The 23,732-nt window shown below is 46.0% G+C and overlaps 1 protein-coding gene across 2 annotated transcripts in view; it reads right to left on the bottom strand.

The window, feature by feature from the left end:
* Nucleotides 1–23,732, bottom strand: part of POLN (DNA polymerase nu) — a 161,244-nt gene that overhangs the window by 114,270 nt on the left and 23,242 nt on the right. For both annotated transcript variants that reach the window (XM_060417472.1, XM_027971302.3), the window contains 3 exons: nt 19,950–20,094; nt 8,129–8,208; nt 6,195–6,698 (listed from right to left, as the gene is read on the bottom strand). In XM_060417472.1, coding sequence (XP_060273455.1) covers nt 6,195–6,698; nt 8,129–8,208; nt 19,950–20,088 — 723 coding nt within the window. In that variant the 5' untranslated portion in view covers nt 20,089–20,094. The remainder of the gene's footprint in view (nt 1–6,194; nt 6,699–8,128; nt 8,209–19,949; nt 20,095–23,732) is intronic.

Below are 23,732 nucleotides of genomic sequence, written 5' to 3'. Positions count from 1 at the left end.
TGGCCAGCTGGCCGAGCTCCAGCTGTGGCTACACTGAGACGGGAGCTGGCGGGCGGCCACAGGTGCGGTGGCTCAGGCCTCTTCTTGCCCTTGGAGTCAGTCCGGCCTGTTGTTACTCACTCCTCTTTGTACAGGCAGGAAAGTCCTGCCCCCTCCTTGGAAGAGACTCACTAAATAAACTAGGAACTAGTCTATTTTTAGGACAGAATGAAGTCCAAGAAGATAGAGAATTCCAACAGAATGCATCTCTTGGTAGCCCCAGATGACCTGCCTGCTGGTCATCAAAATATTCCCCAGGAAATTAAGGAACAGGAGAACTCTGTGGTATGGGATACTTCAGTGCCAGGAAGGGTAAGCCCTGATGGAAACAAGATTAAAGCCTGGGGAAAGATACCAGGAAGAGACAATATCCTTTAAAGCCTAAGCCCCTGAGGGTGGTAAAACAGCTGCTCACCAAGTTCCTAACACAGGGACTCATTAGGCCCTGCCAATCTCCTTGCAATACCCTGATACCCACCGTCCAGAGGCCTAACAGGGAGCATTGCTTTGCGAAGGACTTAAGGGCAGTGACTAGACAGTCATCCCTATTTAACCAGTAGTACCAAACCCACACACCTCCTCACCCAAGTGCCAGGGAGTGCTCAGTATTTCTCTGTTCTGGGCTCCAAAGACGCATTCTTCTGTATCCGCTACATCCAGGCTCTCAATGCCCTTTTGCTTTTGAACAGAGGGGCCTGACCCCCTGGAGGCTACCCAGTATACTTGAACAGTGCTTCTGCAGGGTCTTCAGAATGGCCTCCGTTTTTAAAGAAACGAGTTAGCCAAAGAACTGAGGGAACTAAGCCTGAAAAATGGAACTCCATCACAATATATTGAAGGCAAATATGTAAGCAGTGAGATAAAGCAAGACTCAGATCAGAATACTGCTAAGGTCCTAATCTTCTGGCAGAAAGGGGAGACAGTTTCTCCAACGAAGGCTCAGATTTCACAACAACGGATTCAGCAGGAATGGGAGCCTGGGGTGTGGACTGAAAGACAGCAATTACCGCATTACTGTCTCCAACTCCAAGGCTTTCTCGGGATGGCTGGGTTCTGTCGCATCTGGACTCCAAATCATGACCTTATAGCAACCCCCTATATGAAGCTCTGAAGGGGGACCCTGGGCCAGTCTGCTCCCTACTGTGCTCCTCAGGATCCATGTAGCCCCCAGGAGTGATCTGAGGCTTAGCCCATGTGAAATGACCCAGGGAAGGCCTTTTCTTACTACCGACATTCTACCAGACAAGGCGGTGAGCCAGACCCTGCGATACGTCATTAGTCTAGGCCAAGTTCAGAGGGCACCACAGGACTCCGCCAACAAGATACTGGAAGCTCCCACTAAAACCCAGCCGAAGGGGCGGCCCCTCCACAAAGGAACCCTGGGGACCAGGGCTGTGTGCTCGCAGTGCAGGGGGCCCGGGTTCAGACCCCAGTCGGGGAACTAGACCCCACACGCTGCAGCTAGGAGCTCTCACACACCGCAACACAGACCAGAGATCCTGTGGGCCACAGGTAAGACTTGGCACAGCCAAATAAATAACCTTTTAATAAATATTTTTTAAAAAGATACTGACCAAAAAAAAAAAATACCCCAACCTAGAAGGAGGCATCCCCCCAAAACTAGCCCTGGCTGCAGTGGACAGGCCCCAGCAGAGTACTGCTAGCCCCCGCTGCTGTCAAACTGCAAAGGGTACCTCGCCAGGTACATTTGTCCAGACCAAAGCTCTTACTTCCCCAAAGCCCGCAGGTTGCAAGGGAGGAGCAACACACGTGTAAGCCAGTGGAGGACCTGAGACACGTGGTCAGACAAGCACCACCAACAGACGAGGAGAAGGCAACGTGGTGGGCCAGACTCCCACTTGCTACTTTTTCTCATATCCTTGCTTGCGTTTTGCCAGCTTGCTCAGCCACCTCAGCCAGGGAGGCAGCTCTGCTGTCTTGGAGGGGCCAGAGAAATACTCAACCATAAGAACGCTTTTGATATTCTATCTGCCACCTAGTCCCCGTGACTTAGGGAACAATGGCTGGGGAACTCACTTGTCAACATCACCAGAACCATATCGCGAGGGGAACACCGAGGAGAATGTTGGACATGACATCAATACCCCCAGCTGGCCGCCACTCCACCCCTCGCACTCCCTCTGAACCTGTCAGTTCCGCTGCGAATCAACAGTCTGAGTCGGGACGACTGCCAGCCCCTTGGCCTCTGCTGGTCACACTTCCGCCTTCTGGCAGCCTGTTCCAGCGCTGTAACCTGACTCCCCCACACAGCGGGACGTGAGATGTGGGGTGCACTAGGTTAAACTGCGTAAAGGGCACTTGCTTCACATGCCTCAAGAGCCCTGCCCTGCCCCCAGGTACCCGCCCCTTACCCAGGAAGGAGCTGTACCTGCAAGCTCGCCCACGGGGGCCCTGCTTCAAAGTGTAGCCCCAGCTCCCTGAACAACACGAAAGGGGAATGTGACGGTGGGACGGAAACGTGCCACCCCCCCGTCCATCAACTCAACCTGCCTGTGGGATACGGACCAAACAGGGGTCTGGCTTGTCACTGGGGCCACTGACCAGGCCGGCAAGGTGACACACGAGCATCTGGTGAAGGCCACCGTAAGGCTACACAATCTGAATCCCCAGCATAATGGTCCTCTGACCCCTCACCACGCACGCACTAGCACTAGCGGTGTCCCTCAGGGGCTGTCCACTCTTAACAACAGTCAGACAGCCATTCTGATCTGAGCCCCTGCCGGCTTTGTTTTCCTCTGCAGACACCCAAACCGCCACATGCTGAGGAGTTACGGCCCGGTCCCATCCTTTTCCAACAGAACTACAGCCTGCAAGTGCACTGATAACGTCCACGTCATAGGGGCGCACAACGGGAATCACAGGAATGAGAGGGATTTTCGCTCTCAGTGGGGCTCGCCCAGGTCATCACCTAACCCAGAGTGCGTCAGGAATGGGCTCCCGCGGACCGGGCGACCAGCAGCCCCGTAGAGGGGTGCTCCGCCGCTCAGGAAGTAACTTCAGGACTCTCACCAAGCAGCCCGCTCGTGTAATGGAACAGACAGGGCAAGACTTAACAGACCCTAAGACCTCTGTTTCTTCTTTGGCTCATGTAATTCTTGATAACCACGGAGCTCCTGGTTACCCTCCAGCAGAGCAAGGCAGTCTGCGCATAACCAGTACTTCCTGATGGACCTGGATCAATACGAGAGGACAGGGAGAGGTTACTATTCAGGAGACATACACCCAAGCAGAGTGGCTTCACAGTCTGGGTAGAGGCAACACTGCCTCCACTGTTTGGTCAAGAGTTAACTTGGTAACTTGGTTCCTCCCCTTTCTAAGCCCTTTAGTGGCTATCGTTGTTCTCCTTTCTGGCCCCGTCTAACCTTTAGGTCAAGTTTGTGTCTTCCAGGCTCTAACATCTTCAGGTAAGGCTCCTGATGGCTCAAGGGCTTCAATCCATTCCCAAGGATGGTGACCAGGTCCCTACTGGTCCTTGGAACACTCAGCGAGGGACTTCCACGCCTCTCGAGAGGGGTAGGGTCTGCGGCCCCAGTTCAGCAGGAAGTACCTCCAGAAGGAGAGACCTTTGGCCCTTTAACCCTTAAGAAGAAGGGGCGTAGGATCCCTCAGAGGGGAAAGAGTGCTGCACCTGGACAAAGTCTCCTCGAGCGACAGGACACGAAGAAACTGCAAGCGACTAAAAATAACTGCGCACGCGGTCAAGTTGGGACCATTCTGAGCGATCGGATACAAATGGGCCAGAATCAAACTGCCATTTCTGAGGTGCTGGGAGCAAAAGCAGGGTACTGCGTGTGATCGCTACACACGGCCCCAGCAAGGGGGTGGACAGATCCCCCTAAGTAACACCTCCTGCCCAGCCCACAGGATCTGCCCTGTGGCTGCCCCACTGAAAGGCCCAGGCAGCTTCTCTCGGAGGGTGAGTGAGGGGACCTGTCTCTTGTTCTTGCCCCCGTGCGCTACAGCACAAGCCCAGTACAGCCTGAGACTCTCGTTTGGCCTCTTATCAGCATCTGCTGATGGAAGAGTCCAGGGGCCTGGGTTGGCAACAAAACTGTCAGGATTAACCCACAGATTCAAAACAACGGACATCACAATGCCAGCTGGATGTTTGAATAAACTGACAAGTTGACCCTAAAATTTATATGGAAATGCAAAGGACCCGGAATACTCAAAACAATCTTGAAAAAGATAAAGAAAGAAGAAACACCTTCTAATTTAAAAACTTACTATAAATCTAGAATAATCAAGACAGTGTTGGACTGGCATACAAATAGGCATACAGATCAACCTTTAAAGGACTTTTTAAATTTAAATTTACTTATTTTAATTGGAGGCTAATTACTTTACAATATTGTACTGGCTTTGCCATACATCAACATGAATCTGCCACGGGTGTACACGTGTTCCCCATCCTGAACACCCCTCTCCTCTCCCTCCCCACACCATCCCTCTGGGTCATCCCAGTGCACCAGCCCCAAGCATCCTGTATCCTGCATCGAACCTGGACTGGAGATTCGTTTCTTATATGATAGTATACATGTTTCAATGCCATTCTCCCCAACCATCCCACCCTCTCCCTCTCCCGCAGAGTCCAAAAGACTGTTCTATACATCTATGAATGTCCAGAAGTAAACCCTAACATTCGCAATCTACTGAGTTTCTATTAAAGTGCCCCAAAATTCAGTGGGAAAACAGGCTTTTCAGCAAATAGCGCTGGGAAAACTAGGTATCAACATCCAAGAGGGTGGATTTATGCCCTTATCTCACAGCACACACAAAAATTAACTCAACTGGATCACAGGTTTAAATGTAAGAGCTCAAATTAAATTCTTAGAAGAAAATAGGGTAACGCGTTCATGACCTGGGATAGGCAACGCGTCCTTAAATATACCAACAAAAGCACAAGCAATATAAGAAGTACTCGACAAACTGGAATCAATGAAAATAAAAAACCTTTTGTGTTTTAAAAAACACCATCAAGGACTTCCCTGGGGGTCCAGTGGTTAAGAACCTGCCAGCCAACGGAGGCGACACGGGTCTGATCCCTGGTCCAGGAAGATCCCACATTCCGAGGAGCAACTAAGTCCATGAGCCACAGTTACTGAAGCCGGTGAGTCTGGAACCCGAGCTCCGCAACCAGAGAAGCCACAACGACAGGAAGCCCGCAGATCTCGGAGAAGAGGAGCCCCTGATCGCCGCAACGAGAGAGACTAGTGCAGCAATGAAGAGCCAGCACAGCCAAAAATAACAGATAAAGTTTAAAAAAAAACACCACAAAAAAGTCATCAAGAAATTGCTGAAAACAAGCCACAGATTTGGAGAATTACAAACCATATATCGGACAAGAGACTTGTATCAGAATATATAAGGAAATCTTACGGGTCCAAGATAAAACACAAATAACCCAATTTAAAGACTGAGCAAAAGACCAGAGCTGGCATTTCACCAAAGAAGACATGCAGAGAGACAATCAGCACACGAGAAGATGCCTAATGCCACCAGTCATTAGGGAAATGCAGCTCGAACCACACTGAGGGACTTCCCTGGGGGGCCAGTGGCTAAGAGCCTGTCTTGCAACTCAGGAGACTCGGTTCCGACCTTGGTCCGGGAACTAAGATCCCACACGCCGCCGCAGAGCAACTAAGCCTGCCCTTGACAGCTACTGAGCCCACACGACACAACTCAAGAGCCCATGCATCGCAACAAAGATCCCGAATGACGCAACAGGAGATCCCCAAGGACGCAACAAAGAAAGATCCCACGTGCCGCAGCTAAGACTCGGTGCAGCCGAGTAAATACATAAGTGAATGAGTATTTTAAAAACACAATGAAACACCGCTTCACACACAAGAACATGGCTAAAATATGAAAAGTCAGACAAGTGCTGACAAGGAGGAGGAGAACTTGGACCCCTCACGCATGCTGGTGGAGTGCGAAATGGTCTAAGAGACCTGGAAACCCTGGGCAGCCTCTTAAAACCTAGTGAGAGCCGCGCATGGCCACTCACCACTGGGGGAGGGGAAGGTGTGAGCCCGTATTGCTAGCTCTCCCAGCAAAATCAGACACTAAGAAAACGGGTTTGTTTCACGGTGCCTACAAAACAGAAACAAACACGACCGACCCCATTCACTGACCTGGTCAGCTCTCAGCTGGGTGGAGCCGTCCTCATACATCAGAGTCACCACCACGGTGGCTGCCTGCTTGAGCATCTCAATCAGCTGGCTTTGCTCCGAAGCATCCAAATGTCTAATGTCACAAAAATCAGTTGTGAATGCCTTTGGGTGCCTGGAACTGAGGTAGGTTTCGACCTCACCAGCACCTTCTTCCAATATCACAAGCTTACTTGTTTTTGCTGATGAGCTGTTACATGAGACGTGGTTTCCTGTAAGATTCATGCTTTCTCTGTTGTTTTCATTGGTTATGTTTTCCTTTGGGAGGTATTTTCTTTTACGTTCCATTTTCTGTAGAACTGAGGCCTGTTGGTCACACTGTGGAACTGAACGCCTTGAAGGAGCCGATGAGCTGATACCCTTCTGGTTTTGGTCGGCAGACAGCTGATCTGTGACTCTCATACCAGAGGACTGAGGACAGAACTTGATGGAAACTCCTGACGGCTGGCTTGTAAGCAAATTAAGATTCTACAGAAAAATGGAAAATATGTCACAGAATATGGATTCGTCAGACAGGTCTATAAACCAAAGTAGAATCTGATAAAACCCATCCAAGGTAAAGCGGGGACATGGCTTCACATCAACTGCTATCCAACTTCCTAATGAACTGCGGCGCGTCTTCCTGAGCGGTGGTTCTTCTCAACCCAGGCAGGAGCGCCTGGCCGCACCCTGGGCTGGAAAAGACAGGGGCTAGTGGAGACGGCCTCCCAGCTCAGCCCTGCGCCGGGGCCGCGTGTAACAGGAGATGCCGTGGAGGGGGATGTGCTGAGCACGAGTACAAGACCGAGGATGAACCACTGACGGTTTCCAAGCAAAGGCCATTTACGGAGAAAATAAAATCACCACAGCTCTACCTACTCAACTTCTTAAAACACTGCAGCTCAGCAGCAACATCCTTCCTGTTTCGATCTAGTGGGATACTCATTCGTCGATGCACAGACTCGGCGCACAGGATTGTGAGCAAACTCCAGGAGACGGGGAGGGGCAGGGAAGTCGGGCTTGCTGCAGTTCATGGGGTGGCAAAGAGCTGAACTCGACTTAGGGACCGAACGAGAACCACCACCACAGTCTTAACTGTTAGGCCACCTCCCCCAGTGACTCACAGTTGAGGTCTTGGTAACACGACCTCTTCTCATCGCTCCTCCAGGCTCAACCACATGCCTCGCCCACTGTAAACTTTGGTCGTTTAGTCACTAAGTCCTGTCCGGCTCTTTGTGACTCCATGGACTGTGGCCCGCCAGGCTCCCCAGTCTGTGGGGTGTCCCAGGCAAGAGTACTGGAGTGGGTTGCCGATTCTTTCTCCAGGGGATCTTGCCAACCCAAGGATCAAACCTGTGTCTCCTGCTTGGCAGGTGGATTCTCTACCACTGAGCCACCTGAGAAGCCCCACTGTAAATTTTATATCCTTCTTTTCTGAACTTCTCTTTATTTTCACTACCCCAAAGCTCCACCTCTTCTTCCCTTAACCTAAAAAATTATCCCAAAGTCCTTCCCCACTCTCTAAAGGTGAGGATATTGAGACAGACCATTTCCTAGACCTCAACTCGGAGTGCTCACACTTCAGAAAGGTGTCCCAGATTCCTCTCCCACCACCAGAGAGAAGCAGGACGCGCCAGCACGAAAACTGGGTTAGCGTCTCCCCAGTGGGTCCCAGAGCACTCAGCCCTGACTGCTACCGTGACACTGCTCCACCGAGCCATGGAGAGACGCTGCGCTTCTCTATCCTTCTCGTCCCTCATACAAGAAAACCATAAGCTCCTGGAGGAGAACTTTTTTCTTCTGTTTTGTTTTTTAACCACTGTATCCACAGTGCCCAGCATATGGTTGACACTTGATAAATATTCGTTGAAAAAGTGAAAGCTATCTGTTTAGAATTACTCGTATCTGCAAAGACTCACCTCTTTTTCCAGTGATTGAGTCTTTCCATCTTCAAGTAGTGCTGAACACTTCACACTGGATTTCTGTACTGCATCTGCAGCTTTAAAAGACACAGAAAGGAAACACGAGGGAATAAGGAAACATTAAAATCTAAGTCATATAATTAACTAGACATTGAAAATAGCCTCTATAATCATTTCCTCATCACTTACTTAACTAAAACAGTGTAAGAAAATTAACAAACAAAAATACATACTACCATTGCAGTAAACATTTATGCAAAATTTCTGCGAGTAAACTGGAGACAGATCTATGTAACCAGGAAATGTTTACCGAAAAGTATCACTTGGTATGAGCATTTGAAAAGTCAAGTTAAATGTTTTACAGAAAGCTTGCAAGTATTAAAAGTCTGAAGAAATTCTTAGATGGAATAATTGCATAACAGAACATTAGAGATTCGTAAAGCACATAAACTTCTCATTTAGATTTTAACAAGCTTGGGCCGGACAGGAAGTGATGGAACTGGGTTCAATCCCAGACAACATAACTCAAGTATCTATAACAATGATAATAACCCAAAAGTGCAAATGGGGGAAACCTTTCCTTTACAATAAAGTTATACTTACAATTAATTTAATAAGAAAGGCACAAGACACTCAATGATGAAAACTTAAAATCTTACAAAATGGCATAAAGCATGATCTATACAAATGGAAAAACACAGCATTGAGATAGGAACAAAATATTTAATTCTCCCAAATATAAATTTGATGCAATTCCCATCAGAGGCCCTACAGGGCTCTTTTAACTGAAAAAAGAAAACACTTCAAAGTACACAGGAAATTTAAATCTCTGAAAATAGAGAAGGTAAGTTGCTTTGTTTGTTTCTGAGGGAGGGTTGGCCATGCTGTGCAGTATATGGGATCTTGCTTCTCTGACCAGGGACTGAACCCCTGTCCCCTGCACTGGGAGGCAGAGACTCAGTCGCTGGACCACCAGGGAAGTCCCAGAAGGTCAGCTGAGTCGCTCAGTCGTGTCCGACTCTTTGCGACCCCATGGACTGCAGCATGTCAGGCTTCCCTGTCCATCACCAGCTCCCGGAGCTCGCTCAAACTCATGTCCATCAAGTCAGTGATGCGATCCAGCCATCTCATCCTCTGTTGTTCCTTTCTCCAGCCTTCAATCTTTCCCATCATTAGGATCTTTTCTAAGGAGTCAGTTCTTCCTATCAGGTGGCCAAAGTATTGGAGCTTCAGCTTCAGCATCAGTCCTTCCAATGAATATTCAGGACTGATTTCCTTTAGGACTGACAGGTTGGATCTCCTTTCAGTTGAAGGGACTCTCAAGAGTCTTCTCCAACACCACAGTTCAAAAGCATCAACTCTCTTGCTTTTTTGATGTTCCAACAGGTGTTGGCAATTTGATCTCTGGTTCCTCTGCCTTTTGTAAATCCAGCTTGAACATCTGGAAATTCTCAGTTCACATACTGTTGAAGCCTTGCTTGGAGAATTTTGAGCGTCACCTTGCTACAGTGTGAAACGAGTGCAACTGTGCATTAGTTTGAGCATTCTTTGGCATTGCCTTTCTTTGGGATTAGAATGAAAACTGACCTCTTCCAGTCCTGTGGCCACTGCTGAGGTTTCTAAATTTGGTGGCATATTGGGTGTAGCACTTTAACAGCATCATCTTTTAGGATTTGAAATAGCTCAACTGGAATTCCATCACCTCCACTAGCTTTGTTCATAGTGATGCTTCTGAAGGCCCACTTGACTTCTAATTCCAGGATGTCTGGCTGTAGGTGAGTGATCACACCATCGTGATTATCTGGGTCATGAAGATCTTTTTTGTACAGTTCTACTGTGAACTGTCACCTCTTTTTTAAATATCTTCTGCTTCTGTTAGGTCCATACCAATTCTGTTCCTAATTGTGCCCATCTTTTCATGAAATATTCCCTTGGTATCTCTGATTTTCCTGAAGAGATCTCTAGTCTTTCCCATCCTACTGTTTTCCTCTATTTCTTTGCATTGATCACTGAGGAAGACTTTCTTATATCTCCTTGCTATTCTTTGGAACTCCACATCCAAATAGGTGTATCTTTTGTTTTCTCCTTTGCCTTTAGTTTCTCTTCTTTTCTCAGCTATTTGTAAGGCCTCCTCAGACAACCATTTTGCCTTTGTGCATTTCTTTTTCTTGGGGATGGTCTTGATCAATGCCCCCTGTACAATGTCATGAATCTCCGTCCATAGTTCTTCAGGTACTCTATCAGATCTAATCCCTTGAATCTATTTGTCACTTCCACTGTATAATCATAAGGGATTTAATTTAGATCATTCCTGAATGATCTAGTGGTATTCCATACTTTCTTTAAGTCTGAATTTGGCAATAAGGAGTTCATGATCTGAGCCATAGTCAGCTCCCAGTCTTGTTTTTGCTGACTGTATACAGCTTCTCCAACTTTTGCTGCAAAGAATATAGTCAATCTGATTTCAGTGTTGACCATCTGGTGGTGTCCATGTGTAGAGTTGTCTCTTATGTTGTTGGAAGAGGCTGTTTGCTATGACCAGTGTGTTTTCTTGGCAAAACTCTGTTAGCATTTGCCCTGCTTCATTTTGTGCTCCAAGGCCAAACTTGTCTGTTACTCCAGGTATCTCTGGACTTCCTACTTTTGCATTCCAGTCCCCTATAATGAAAAGGACATTTTTGGGGGGTATTAGTTCTAAAAGGTCTTGATAGAACCATTCAACTTCAGCTTCTTCGACATTAGTGGTTGTGGCATAGACGTGGATTACTGTGATATTGAATGGTTTGCCTTGGAAACGAACCGAGTTCATTCTGTCGTTTTTGAGATTGCACCCAGGTACTGCTTGAGAAAGCTGAGTGCCGAAGAATTGAACTGTGGTGTTGGAGAATACTCTTGAGAGTCCCTTGGACTGCAAGGAGATCCAACCAGTCCATTCTAAAGGAGATCGGTCCTGGGTGTTCTTTGGAAGGACTGATGCTGAAGCTGAAACTCCAGTACTTTGGCCACTTCATGTGAAGAGCTGACTCATTAGAAAAGACTCTGATGCTGGGAGGGATTGGGGGCAGGAGGAGAAGGGGACGACCGAGGATGAGATGGCTGGATGGCATCACCGACTCAATGGACATGAGTTTGGGTGAACTCCAGGAGTTGGTGATGGACAGGGAGGCCTGGCGTGCTGCGGTTCATGGGGTCACAAAGAGTTGGACACGGCTGAGCAACTGAACTGAACTGAAAGAACCCAAAATATATCAAGAGTTAAAGCATTACGCAAATAAAAATTACAGCACAGAAAATTCTCTGAGTTGCAAATGAAGCAGTGCAGTTCACTTCCAGTAAGGCATGCTGGTGATGAAGTCTCATTTGAGCAGAACCTTGTAAATGCAGTCATCGCGCTACTCGAGAGACGCACACGAAGGAGTGAAAGCAAAGGTGAAGTAGAGGACGAAGCCGGGAGACACTGTTTCTGGAAACTGGAGCTAAACCTGAATGCAGCCTGATCCCTTGTCAGCCGCATCACTTGCCAATCGTTTTCTCCCGTTTTGTGGGATGTCTTCTCAGGTGTGTTCTGCCTTTTGGCCAGGCCTCACAGCATGTGGGTCTCAGTTCCCCGACCCAACCAGGGATCGAACCTGCACCCCCTGTACCAGTGTCGTGGCCCCTGGGCCAGCAGGGAAGCCCCGCCTGCTTTTGTTCATGGCTCCTTGGCTGTGCAAAAGCTTCTGCATTTAATGAGGTCACATTTGTTTATTTTTGTTTTTATTTCCATAACTTTAGCAGATAGATTCATGAAGATGTTGCTGCAATTTATGTTAGTGTCCTGCCTGTTTTACTCTGCGTTTTATAGGATCCAGGCTTACATTTAGGTCTTAACTCCCATTTGAGTCTATTTTTGTGTATGGTGGTAAAGAATGTTCTAGTTTATTTTTTTACCTTGTAGTTGTCCAGTTTTCCCGTTTGTTGAAGACCCTGTCCTTCCTCTACTGCACAGCACTGTCTTCTTTATCACAGATTAGTTGACCACAGGTGCGTGGGTTTATTTCTTGGCTTTCTTTCATGTTCCTTTGATCTGAATTTCTGTTCTTGAGCCAGCACCATACTGTTTTGATTACTGTAGCTTTGTAGCACAGTCTGAAGTCAGGGAGCCTGATTCTTCCAGCTATTTTTCTTTGCTTTGGCAAGAAAGACTGCTTTGCCTATTCAGAGTCTTTTGTGTCTCCATATAAACTTTAAAGATTTTTTTCATCGAGTTCTGTGAAAAAGGGTAATTGATAGGGATGGCACTGAGTCTGTAGACTGCCTTGGGTACAGGGGTATACTAAGTGACTGGACATAAGGATTTTATATTTACTTAATAGAAATTTAAAAAATGTTTATCTATATATTCTTGACCAGAATAAAATAATAATAAAAATATCTATTTTGTCATTTAGCTTTATGTTCTCTGTGCTTGAAATTGCAAAGATTTCCACTAGTTGGTAGAAATAAAGAGACACTTCACATTAATGAATTGGATTTTGACAAATAATTGTCTTGAGGAGTCTTAAACTTAATTTGTTTAGTTCAGTCCAGTCGCTCAGTCATGTCTGACTCTGCAACCCCATGGACTGCAGCACGCCAGGCTTCCCCGTCCATCACCAACTCTCAGAGCTCACTCAGACTCATGTTGATCGAGTCAGTGATGCCATCCAACCGCCTCATCCTCTGTTGACCCCTTCTCCTCCCGCCTTCCTTCAGTCTTTCCCACCATCAGGGTCTTACTGATGAGTCAGTACTTCGCATCAGGTGGCCAAAGTATTGGAGCTTCAGCTTCAGCATCAGGCCTTCCAATGACTATTTCAGACTGATCTCCTTTAGGATTGACTGGCTGGATCTCCTTGAAGTCCAAGGGACTCTCAAGAGTCTTCTCCAACACCACAGTTCAAAAGCATCAGTTCTTCAGTGCTCAGCTTTCTTTATGGTCCACCCCTCACATCCATACATGACTATTGGGAAAACCATAGCTTTGACTAGATGGACCTTTGTCAGCAAAGTAATGTCTCTGCTTTTGAATATGCTATCTAGGTTGTCCATAGCTTTTCTTCCAAGGAGCAAGGGTCTTTTAATTTCATGGCTGCAGTCACCATCTGCAGTGATTTTGGAGCCCAAGAAAATAAAGTCTGTCACTGTTTCCATTGTTTCCCAATCTATTTGCCATGAAGTGATGGGACTAGATGCCATGATCTTCGTTTTCTGAATGTTGAGCTTTAAGGCAACTTTTTCACTCTCCTCTTTCACTTTCATCAAGAGGCTCTTTCGTTCTTCTTTGCTTTCTGCCATAAGGGTGGTGTCATCTGCATATCTGAGGTTATTGATATTTCTCCCGGCAATCTTGATTCCAGCTTGTGCTTCATCCAGACTGGCATTTCGCATGATGTACTCTGTATATAAGTTAAATAAGCAGGGTGACAATATACAGCCTTGATGTACTCCTTTCCCAATTTGCAATCAGCCTGTTGTTCCATGTCCAGTTCTAACTGTTGCTTCTTGACCTGCACACAGCTTTCTCAGGAGGCAGGTCAGGTGGTCTGACATTCTCATCTCTTTAAGAGTTCTCCACAGAACAATAGGAAGGAAGCTCCGTGGGACCGGGCTGAGGCAGCAGAGCGTCCTGGCCCACATGGCCGTGGAGCTGAGGCCAGAGAGACGGATGCACGGACAGACGACAGACGGAGGACGCGCTGGCTACTGGACCCCACTGCCCCCTCTTCTCCCTGCTGCCCACACCTGGAGGATGAGCCCAGCCTTCAGGGCCATGGACATGGAGCCCCGTGACAAGGGCATCCTGCTGGGGCCCTGTGTCCACCAGGTCGGGGGGCACTCCTGCGTGCTCCGTTTCAATGAGATGACCCTGTGCAAGCCCCTGGTCCCCAGGGAGCACCAGTTCTACGAGACTCTCCCAGATGAGATATGCAAATTCACTCCCCAGTACAAAGGACAGAGCCAAAGGTCTCTTGTTAGCTGGCTGCCCTTGCCCCCATTTTTTCCCTGGTTCTTTCCCACCACAGGAAAGTGTGGTCCCCTGAATTCCCCACCCCAGGTCCTCTGTGCCCAGAGCCGGGTACCACCTCAGAAGCGTCGTCTCTCTAAGCACGCATTCCCTTGCAGCGAGCGAGCAAGCGGCGGGCAGCAAGAACTGAGCAAATTGAGTCATCCCAGGCCACAGAGGCCTGGGAGGAAAGGTGTTCAGCCAGTCGGTTTTAAGGCACTCGTTGGCACTTGCTGAAACCCTCCCACCCGGCAGCCCCCTCCTCAAAGACTGTCTCATACCCATGGCAGGTTCTGGAGACTCGGGGAGAGCTGCTTTTAAGGCCACTACACGTCTGTGCTCCCAGCCCAGCCCCGTTTGCCTTGTGTTCATCTGGTTCTTTTGCGACATGAGACTGCAAAGACCAATAAAGGAATATATCTGAGAAGGACCGAAGGCTGGGGTGCCCACCGTGTGGGGTGCTCAGGAAGCCTTTGCCAGGGTGTCTTGTGCTGTGTGGTTTGCTTTGTTTGCTCCTTTATTTCGTTTTGCTTGCCCAGTCTTCCCTTACCCTCGGACGCTTCTTACCTCTCAGGCAAATCTCTGTTCAGGCTCTGCTTTAAAGCAAGCCTCAAGGCCGTCGGAGATTCTGTTCAAGGTGGTAAAAAAAATCCCACGAGATTTAAAAAGCAAATGTCCTCATGTCTCTCTCAGGATTAGAAGAATTACATAAAAATTAATAAACATTTTCAATGGTAAAAAAAAAAAAAAAAGAGTTTTCCACAGTTTGTTGTGGTCCACAAAGTCAAAGGCTTTGGCATAGTCAGTATTCATTTGTAATGTCTATGAAACTATTCTTATTTTACTAGAAAAAAATTCATCTCTAAGCTCTATTAAGTTAAAAAAGATTTTAGATAAATATGTATTCAGTTCAGTTCAGTTCAGTTGCTCAGTCGTGTCTGACTCTTTGTGACCCCATGAATTGCAGCACGCCAGGCCTACCTTGTCCATCACCAACTCCCGGGGTTCACTCAGACTCACGTCCATCGAGTCTGTGATGCCATCCAGCCGTCTCATCCTCTGTCGTCCCCTTCTCCTCCTGCCCCCAATCCCTCCCAGCATCAAAGTCTTTTCCAATGAGTTAACTCTGCATGAGGTGGCCAAAGTACTGGAGTTTCAGCTTTAGCATCATTCCTTCCAAAGAACACCCAGGGTTGATCTCCTTCAGAATGGACTGGTTGGATCTCCTTGCAGTCCAAGGGACTCTCAAGAGTCTTCTCCAACACCACAGTTCAAAAGCATCCATTCTTCGGTGCTCAGCCTTCTTCACAGTCCAGCTCTCACATCCATACATGACCACTGGAAAAACCATAGCCTTGACTAGATGGACCTTAGTTGGCAAAGTAATGTCTCTGCTTTTGAATATGCTATCTAGGTTGGTCATAACTTTTCTTCCAAGGAGTAAGCGTCTTTTAATTTCATGGCTGCAGTCACCATCTGCAGTGAGTTTGGAGCCCAAAAAAATAGTCTGACACTGTTTCCACTGTTTCCCATCTATTTCCCATGAAGTGATGGGACCGGATGCCATGATCTTCGTTTTCTGAATGTTGAGCTTTAAGCCATCCTTTTCACTCTCCTCTTTTACTTTCATCAAGAGGCTTTTAGTTCTTCTTCACTTTCTGCCATAAGGGTGGTGTAGAAAATGTTATTTGATTTCTACAGGTACTTAGACAAAATGAGATGTACTCAACAAATACATGTTTAATCAAATGCATAGTACTATCCATAGCACCAGGCCAGCTGGCAACCTTGAAATCACCCTGGAAAATCTTTCTCCTCCAGAGTTTCTCAAATGCTCTCAGTGGCATTATTGAACACTGAAACGACAATGTAAATTTAAGTCTTGCTCAGTCCTGTCTGATTCTTTGTGATCTGTAGCCTGCCAGGCTCCTCTCTGTCCATGGAATTCTCCAGGCAAGGTTACTGGAATGGGTTACTATTTCCTTCCCCAGGGGATTTTTCCCGACCCAGGGATTGAACCAAGGACTCCTACACTGCAGGCAGGTTCTTCACTGTCTGAGCCACCAGGGAAGCCAAATTTAACTCAGGTGAACTCAGTTTCACATCTAGTTTAAAGGTATATGAGTTGCAGTAAGAAGCTAAGCCACAGTCACAAAAGACCCACCAATACAATGGCCTAACAACAAGTCTATTTCTCTCTCCTGTTCTGAGGTGAGCGGTCTCCGTTGGTGGAGTAATTGTCTCATGAAGACACTCTGGACTTGGGGCCCCTCCAGCATGCTGGGCCACAGTCCTCTAGGACGCTTGTCATTTGCAGGATGGAATGGAGTTGTTTCAGGTTCTAACTGGAGGAAAGGGAAGAGACTAGCTAGGAAGCAAGTCAGATGTCTTCAGGCCTACGCTGGCAATGGCGCACCCTACAGATAGGAAGCTGCTACTTGGCCGCACCTGACTGCAAGGACACTGAGCCACGTACGTCTTCTGACGGTGTGCTTCTGAAGAGAAGGATGGACTCTGGCGTGCTGGACGATGAGTAATGAATACCACGAGAATGGTTACCTTTGAGCAGGAAGAGAATTTTAATTCAGAAGGAAATTTTGAGATGTTGACAAAGTAAGTAGTAGTTATATGGTGTTCTCTTTGTATTAATTCATTAAGCTGTATTTTAAGTTTCTGCATCTTTTTTTTTGTTTATTTTACCACAAAGGGTTTTAAAATAAACGCTAACTTTGCTGCAAGAGGATACACACAGTCCAGTCTTTACTGGACGTGTATACCTCAGTTGGTCTAGCAGATCAGAAAATTAGATCCCAAAGTGACACAGAACACTGTTTGGTTTTACTTAATATAATTTTGTAAAAACAAATATTAATAGTTTATCTCCATTGATTTCTGAGTTCAATTTTGATATTTATTTGGTATGAGATGGGCATTCAGAAATGAAATTCTGATTTACAGTATCTTACTCACAAAGGAGAAGGATTTTACACAGCAGCTCAGCATGTGGCAAGAGTCCAGGAATCAACTCAGGTTCAGCATCAGTTATCAATAACCCATTAGCAATTCAACTTTCAGAGTTATGTGAAATAATGAAACTGGCGGGACTCTGTGGCAGACAGACTCCAAGGCGGTCCCATGACCCCCATCGTCCAGTATTCATGCCCTTGTGTAACCCCTTGAGAGTGGGTGGACTTACTTCTAACCAAAAGAATACAGCAACAGTGACGGAATGCTTGTGATTACCTTACATAAGCCTGCAATGTCACTCTCTTGCACTCTTTGAAAAAGTAAGCTGCCATAATGCAAAGCTGCCTGAGGAGAGAACCATGTGGAAATTAACCGAGGGTGGCTTCTAGCCAACAGTCACCAAGAACCTGAGACCCTCCCCTAAGAGTCTACCACCATGTAAACTTACCAGCGAATGCTTCCCCATTTCAGGGCTCAGATGAGCCTCCAGCCCTAACTGATACCCGCACAGTAGCCCTGCACAGGACCCAGCTGAGCTGTGCTCAGGCTCACGACCCACAGGAACTATGAGATAGCAAATGTGTGTTAGGTCACTGAGTCCATCGTAAGTGTTGCACAGCAACAGACACGAAACCTTTGTGAAAATTCTACTCTTTTTCCAAATCCAAGAACACTTGACAGAAAAGTAATGCCTTATCATCTCAATAAGTTTATGAAAACTAGGATTTAGCAAGGTATTTTAAGAGCATGGCAAGACAGTTCATGAGATGCGCTGACTATGATACATTTTTCTTGACAGAGACTCACATTATAGCTTCCAGAGGCATTTTATCATTCTTACCAGTTTTTGAAGGAAGGGGTATGTCAAGTTCTGTCGAGCGCACACTGCTCTTTCCTTTTGGAGAGCAAGTATACAGAGTAAAGGAGAAAGCTGCCTCTCTGATGTTTGATGTTAACTTTATTTACTTCCCAAGCACCAACATTCCCCCTAAAACACTATCAGTGGCTGGGTACGTAGTCCACACCCCCAGATTCTTACCGGTTCATTAGTGATTTCTGTAAAGAGGGGCAACAGACACGTGGCTATCAACAGGTGGAAATGTTAAGAGTATCTTCGTATAATCAACAAACTACACTTATAACAGCTTTTGTACTGTTTCTCAATATTTCTCAATTGTTTCATCTCCATGAAATTAATTATATCTCACTCACTTATTACCTACGCCGCAGAAGCAAAAAACAAATTATTGGCCCATATTTACAATTTTAAATAAAAATTGCTTTGTTATTACAAACCCTGGTATTTCAACCATTTCAGTCACACTTGTGAGGATACGCCAGCGCTTCCACTTTTGCGTCACGTCATAAACGCATATCACAGACCCACTGATCTTTGCCATGTCAAGAGTGTATATACACACACACAGTGGCATAATGTACATACTGTCAAGAACACTTCTCTTCTCCACCATGAACTACAAGCAAATACAGGTTCAATGACCCAAGAGCTAAAGAGCCCACTTGGATGGGCACTATGAAAGAGCCCCTCTCTTTTGAGGTTAAAGGGAATGTCTGGCAGAAATGCCTGAAACAAGGAAGGGTGTGTTACATTTTAAAAGCAGTAAGGGCTAAGAAAATGTAAAATTCAGTGAGCAGAAGCTCAGTCATCACTGGATGGGAGTAAAGCAAGGGGGAGCTGGGCTCCCTCCATTTGTAGGCAGAAACTTCCCTGCATGACACGAAGTTCTATAACACACTCTGCTACATTTCATTTTCTGAAAATTAAGGAGAAACCTCACTAAAATGGGAGCTTCCCTCAAAGCTGAGTTGATAAAGAATCCATCTGCAAAACAGGAGACCCCGTTCCGATTCCTGGGCCGGGAAGATCCGCTGGAGAAGGTATAGGCTACCCACCCCAGTATTCTTGGGCTTTCCTTGTGGCTCAGCTGGTAAAGAATCCGCCTGCAATGCGGGAGACCTGCGTTCGATCCCTGGGCTGGGAAGACCCCCTAAAGATAGGAAAGGCTGCCCGCTCCAGTGTTCTGGCCTGGAGAGTCCCAGGGACTGTATAGTTTCCTGCAGTCAGAGTCCAAGGCAACTAGGCGACTTTCACTTTCACTGAAATAGAGTTGGGAGGCCAGAAGGGGGAGCTCCTGAGCAGTGCCACTAAAAACCAGTCACAGGAAGAACCAGTCACAGGCTCCCGCAGGAAGACATGTGCCTAGCATCTCCTACCGGAGAAGGCAATGGCACCCCACTCCAGTACTCTTGCCTGGCAAATCCCATGGACAGAGGAGCCTGGTGGGCTGCAGTCCACGGGGTCACGAAGAGTCGGACACGACTGAGCAACTTCACTTTCACTTTTCGTTTTCATGCATTGGAGAGGGAAATGGCAACCCACTCCAGTGTTCTTGCCTGGAGAATCCCAGGGACGGGGAGCCTGGTGGCTTGCCGTCTGTGAGGTTATACAGAGTCAGACACGACTGAAGCGATTTAGCAGCAGCAGCATCTCCTACAAGCAGTCACCACCCCAGCAACTCAGGCAGAAACCATCCCCACTCTGAACTCTCACTTTCCTCCAGTGGACTTTGGTTCAGAACAACCCCTCCCAACATCCACCTTTTTCTCTATAAAATAACGTGCTTCTCCTTTGTTAGACCTGCCTTTGGCCTTTGTATTGCATATTTGTCCAAAACTGCTATTCTCGAGCAAACTCATTTTTGCTAGTAAAATAACTTTTATTTTTAAGGTCAATGATTTTCAAAACTTGGTCTTAAGAATAATTCAAGGTAACAAAAAACGTGAAGGTTCATAAAAATTACTCACTCTTTTCACTCCCTCTCCAGTTCTCAGATCCCACTAAACCACCTGAACGCATAGCAGACATAATCTTCTGCGCAGCACTGGACAGTGGCATCTTACAGAGGTCAGAGCCTACAAACGCCTCATAATTTTCCATTTTCATAAAACCCTAAATGTAAGATAAACATAATACCCACATATTAATTTTGAGACTTCAAAATAAAAAATAAGTCCTGTAAAAGTTTTTATGCCAAGACATTCATGAAAATTACTATACTCACCACTATAACAAATAGCTGTCAACTGTTCTCATAATACAGATAGGATAGTTAAGAAGAAAACAAACCATTCAGAGGCTCCATTGGGTATTATGGCAACACCATATGGTAGGAATGTATCAGCTAACCAACTTTGAAGCAAGCAGTCTACTCAAATATTTCCTACTTCCTGAGGTTTGAAACAAACCGTGGTTATAGTCTCAAACATACAAATCTAGTAACATAAAAATTACTTTTAACTGACTTGAGCTATTATGACAGACGCATAACCTGACATCCTTTCACCTGCCCGGCTCAATGATACTGGCCCCCGGGGCCCAGCAGGTGAAGGCCTAGAAGGGGCAGAGTCCACACCACCAAGTAGCTGTTCATACATCTAATGGATCTGGCACTAATCTGAACAGAATTTGCTGTCCCAGGAATCGAAAAGCAGGTGACATTTTTCTGCATTACTGAAGAAAAATTTCAAGTAAATTCTTGATTCCAAGGTAGGGCAGAGGGGGAAAAAGGAACAAAAAAAAGGTCACTTGTGAGGAGTGAATAGCAAAGCCTTAGATGAAATTTATTGTTACAGATTTTTCAAGCATATTAAAATATATTTAATAAATACAAAGTGCTAAATGACATACAAATATAGTAACAGGCAAAACCTACTTGTTCGATGAACTATAGAAACTGTCAAGGCCCATCTGTCACCTAAACATACCAATTTTCTGACAGCTACACCTAAAAAAATCCTCTATAGAACCACTTAAAATGCACAGATGTTACATAGGCAATCCACAATAAGCAGGTAACACATTCTTGGAGCAGTAAGACTTCTTGAAAGTAGTGTCTAAATCTCTTGCCTCCATAAAGCTTACTTAGTATGTAACAGAGGCCACATATGAACCAGGCCATCAAGAAACATGTCATGTAATAACTGATAAATAGGTTCAGTTCAGTTCAGTACAGTCGCTCAGTCGTGTCTGACTCTTTCAACCCCATGAATCGCAGCACGCCAGGCCTCCCTGTCCATCACCATCTCCCGGAGTTCACTCAGACTCACATCCATCAAGTCCGTGATGCCATCCAGCCATCTCATCCTGGGTCGTCCCCTTCTCCTCCTGCCCCCAATCCCTCCCAGCATCAGAGTCTTTTCCAATGAGTCAACTCTTCGCATGAGGTGGCCAAAGTACTGGAGCTTCAGCTTTAGCATCATTCCTTCCAAGGAAATCCCAGGGCTGATCTCCTTCAGAATGGACTGGTTGGATCTCCTTGCAGTCCAAGGGACTCTCAAGAGTCTTCTCCAACAACACAGTTCAAATACATCAATTGTTCGGTGCTCAGCCTTCTCCACAGTCCAACTCTCACATCCATACATGACCACTGGAAAAACCATAGCTTTCACTAGGCGGACCTTAGTCGGCAAAGTAATGTCTCTGCTTTTGAATATACTACCTAGGTTGGTCATAACTTTTCTTCCAAGGAGTAAGCGTCTTTTAATTTCATGGCTGCAGTCACCATCTGCAGTGATTTTGGAGCCCCCCAAAATAAAGTCTGACACTGTTTCTACTGTTTCCCCATCTATTTCCTATGAAGTGATGGGACCAGATGCCATGATCTTCGTTTTCTGAATGTTGAGCTTTAAGCCAACTTTTTCACTGTCCTCTTTCACTTTCATCAAGAGCCTTTTAGTTCTTCTTCACTTTCTGCCATAAGGGTGGTGTCATCTGCATATCTGAGGTTGTTGATATTTCTCCCGGCAATCTTGATTCCAGCTTATGTTTCTTCCAGTCCAGCGTTTCTCATGATGTACTCTGCATAGAAGTTAAATAAGCAGAGTGACAAGATACAGCCTTGACCCTTTTCCTATTTGGAACCAGTCTGTTGTTCCATGTCCAGTTCTAACTGTTGCTTCCTGACCTGCATACAGATTTCTCAAGAGGCAGGTCAGGTGGTTTGGTATTCCCATCTCTTGAAGAATTTTCCACAGTTTATTGTGATCCACACAGTCAAAGGCTTTGGCATAGTCAATAAAGCAGAAGTAGATGTTTTTCTGGAACTCTCTTGCTTTTTCCATGATCCAGTGGATGTTGGCAATTTGATCTCTGGTTCCTCTGCCTTTTCTAAAACCAGCTTGAACATCAGGGAGTTCACGGTTCATGTATTGCTGAAGTCTGGCTTGGAGAATTTTGAGCATTACTTTACCAGCATGTGAGATGAGTCCAATTGTGCGATAGTTTGAGCATTCTTTGGCATTGCTTTTCTTTGGGATTGGAATGAAAACTGACCTTTTCCAGTCCTGGGGCCACTGCTGAGTTTTCCAAATTTGCTGGCATATTGAGTGTAGCACTTTCACAGCATCATCTTTCAGGATTTGAAACAGCTCAACTGGAATTCCATCACCTCCACTAGCTTTGTTCATAGCGATGCTTTCCAAGGCCCACTTGACTTCACATTCCAGGAAGTCTGGCTCTAAAGGAGTGATCACACCATCATGATTATCTGGGTCATGAAGATCTTTTTTATATAGTTCTTCTGTGTATTCTTGCCACCTCTTCTTAATATCTTTGGCTTCTGTTAGGTCCAGACCATTTCTGTCCTTTATCGAGCCCATCTTTGCAGGAAATGTTCCCTTGGTATCTCTAATTTTCTTAAAGAGATCTCTAGTCTTTCCCATTCTGTTGTTTTCCTCTATTTCTTTGCATTGATCGCTAAAGAAGGCTTTCTTATCTCTTCTTGCTATTCCTTGGAACTCCGCATTCAGATGCTTATATCTTTACTTTTCTCCTTTGCTTTTCGCCTCTCTTCTTTTCACAGCTATTTGTAAGGCCTCCCCAGACAGCCATTTTGCTTTTTTGCATTTCTTTTCCATGGGGATGGTCTTAATCCCTGTCTCCTGTACAATGTCACGAACCTCATTCCATAGTTCGTCAGGCACTCTATCTATCAGATCTAGGCCCTTAAATCTATTTCTCACTTCCACTGTATAATCATAAGGGATTTGATTGAGGTCATACCTGAATGGTCTAGTGGTTTTCCCTACTTTCTTCAATTTAAGTCTGAATTTGGTAATAAGGAGTTCATGATCTGAGCCACAGTCAGCTCCCGGTCTTGTTTTTGTTGACTGTATAGAGCTTCTCCATCTTTGGCTGCAAAGAATATAATCAGTCTGATTTCGGTGTTGACCATCTGGTGATGTCCATGTGTAGAGTCTTCTCTTGTGTTGTTGGAAGAGGGTGTTTGCTATGACCAGTGCGTTCTCTTGGCAAAACTCTATTAGTCTTTGCCCTCTTCATTCTGCATTTCAAGGCCAAATTTGCCTGTTACTCCAGGTGTTTCTTGACTTCCTACTTTTGCATTCCAGTCCCCTATAGTGAAAAGGACATCTCTTTTGGGTGTTAGTTCTAAAAGGTCTTGTAGGTCTTCATAAAACCGTTCAACTTCAGTTTCTTCGGTGTTACTGGTTGAGGCATAGACTTGGATAACTGTGATATTGAATGGTTTGCCTTGGAGAAGAACAGAGATCATTCTGTCGTTTTTGAGA

The sequence above is a fragment of the Ovis aries genome, chromosome 6 (genome assembly GCF_016772045.2).
Source record: "Ovis aries strain OAR_USU_Benz2616 breed Rambouillet chromosome 6, ARS-UI_Ramb_v3.0, whole genome shotgun sequence".
Taxonomy (NCBI): domain Eukaryota; kingdom Metazoa; phylum Chordata; class Mammalia; order Artiodactyla; family Bovidae; genus Ovis; species Ovis aries.
The sequence above is the reverse complement of the archived record's forward strand: the minus strand, read 5'-3'. Positions and strand labels throughout refer to the sequence as shown.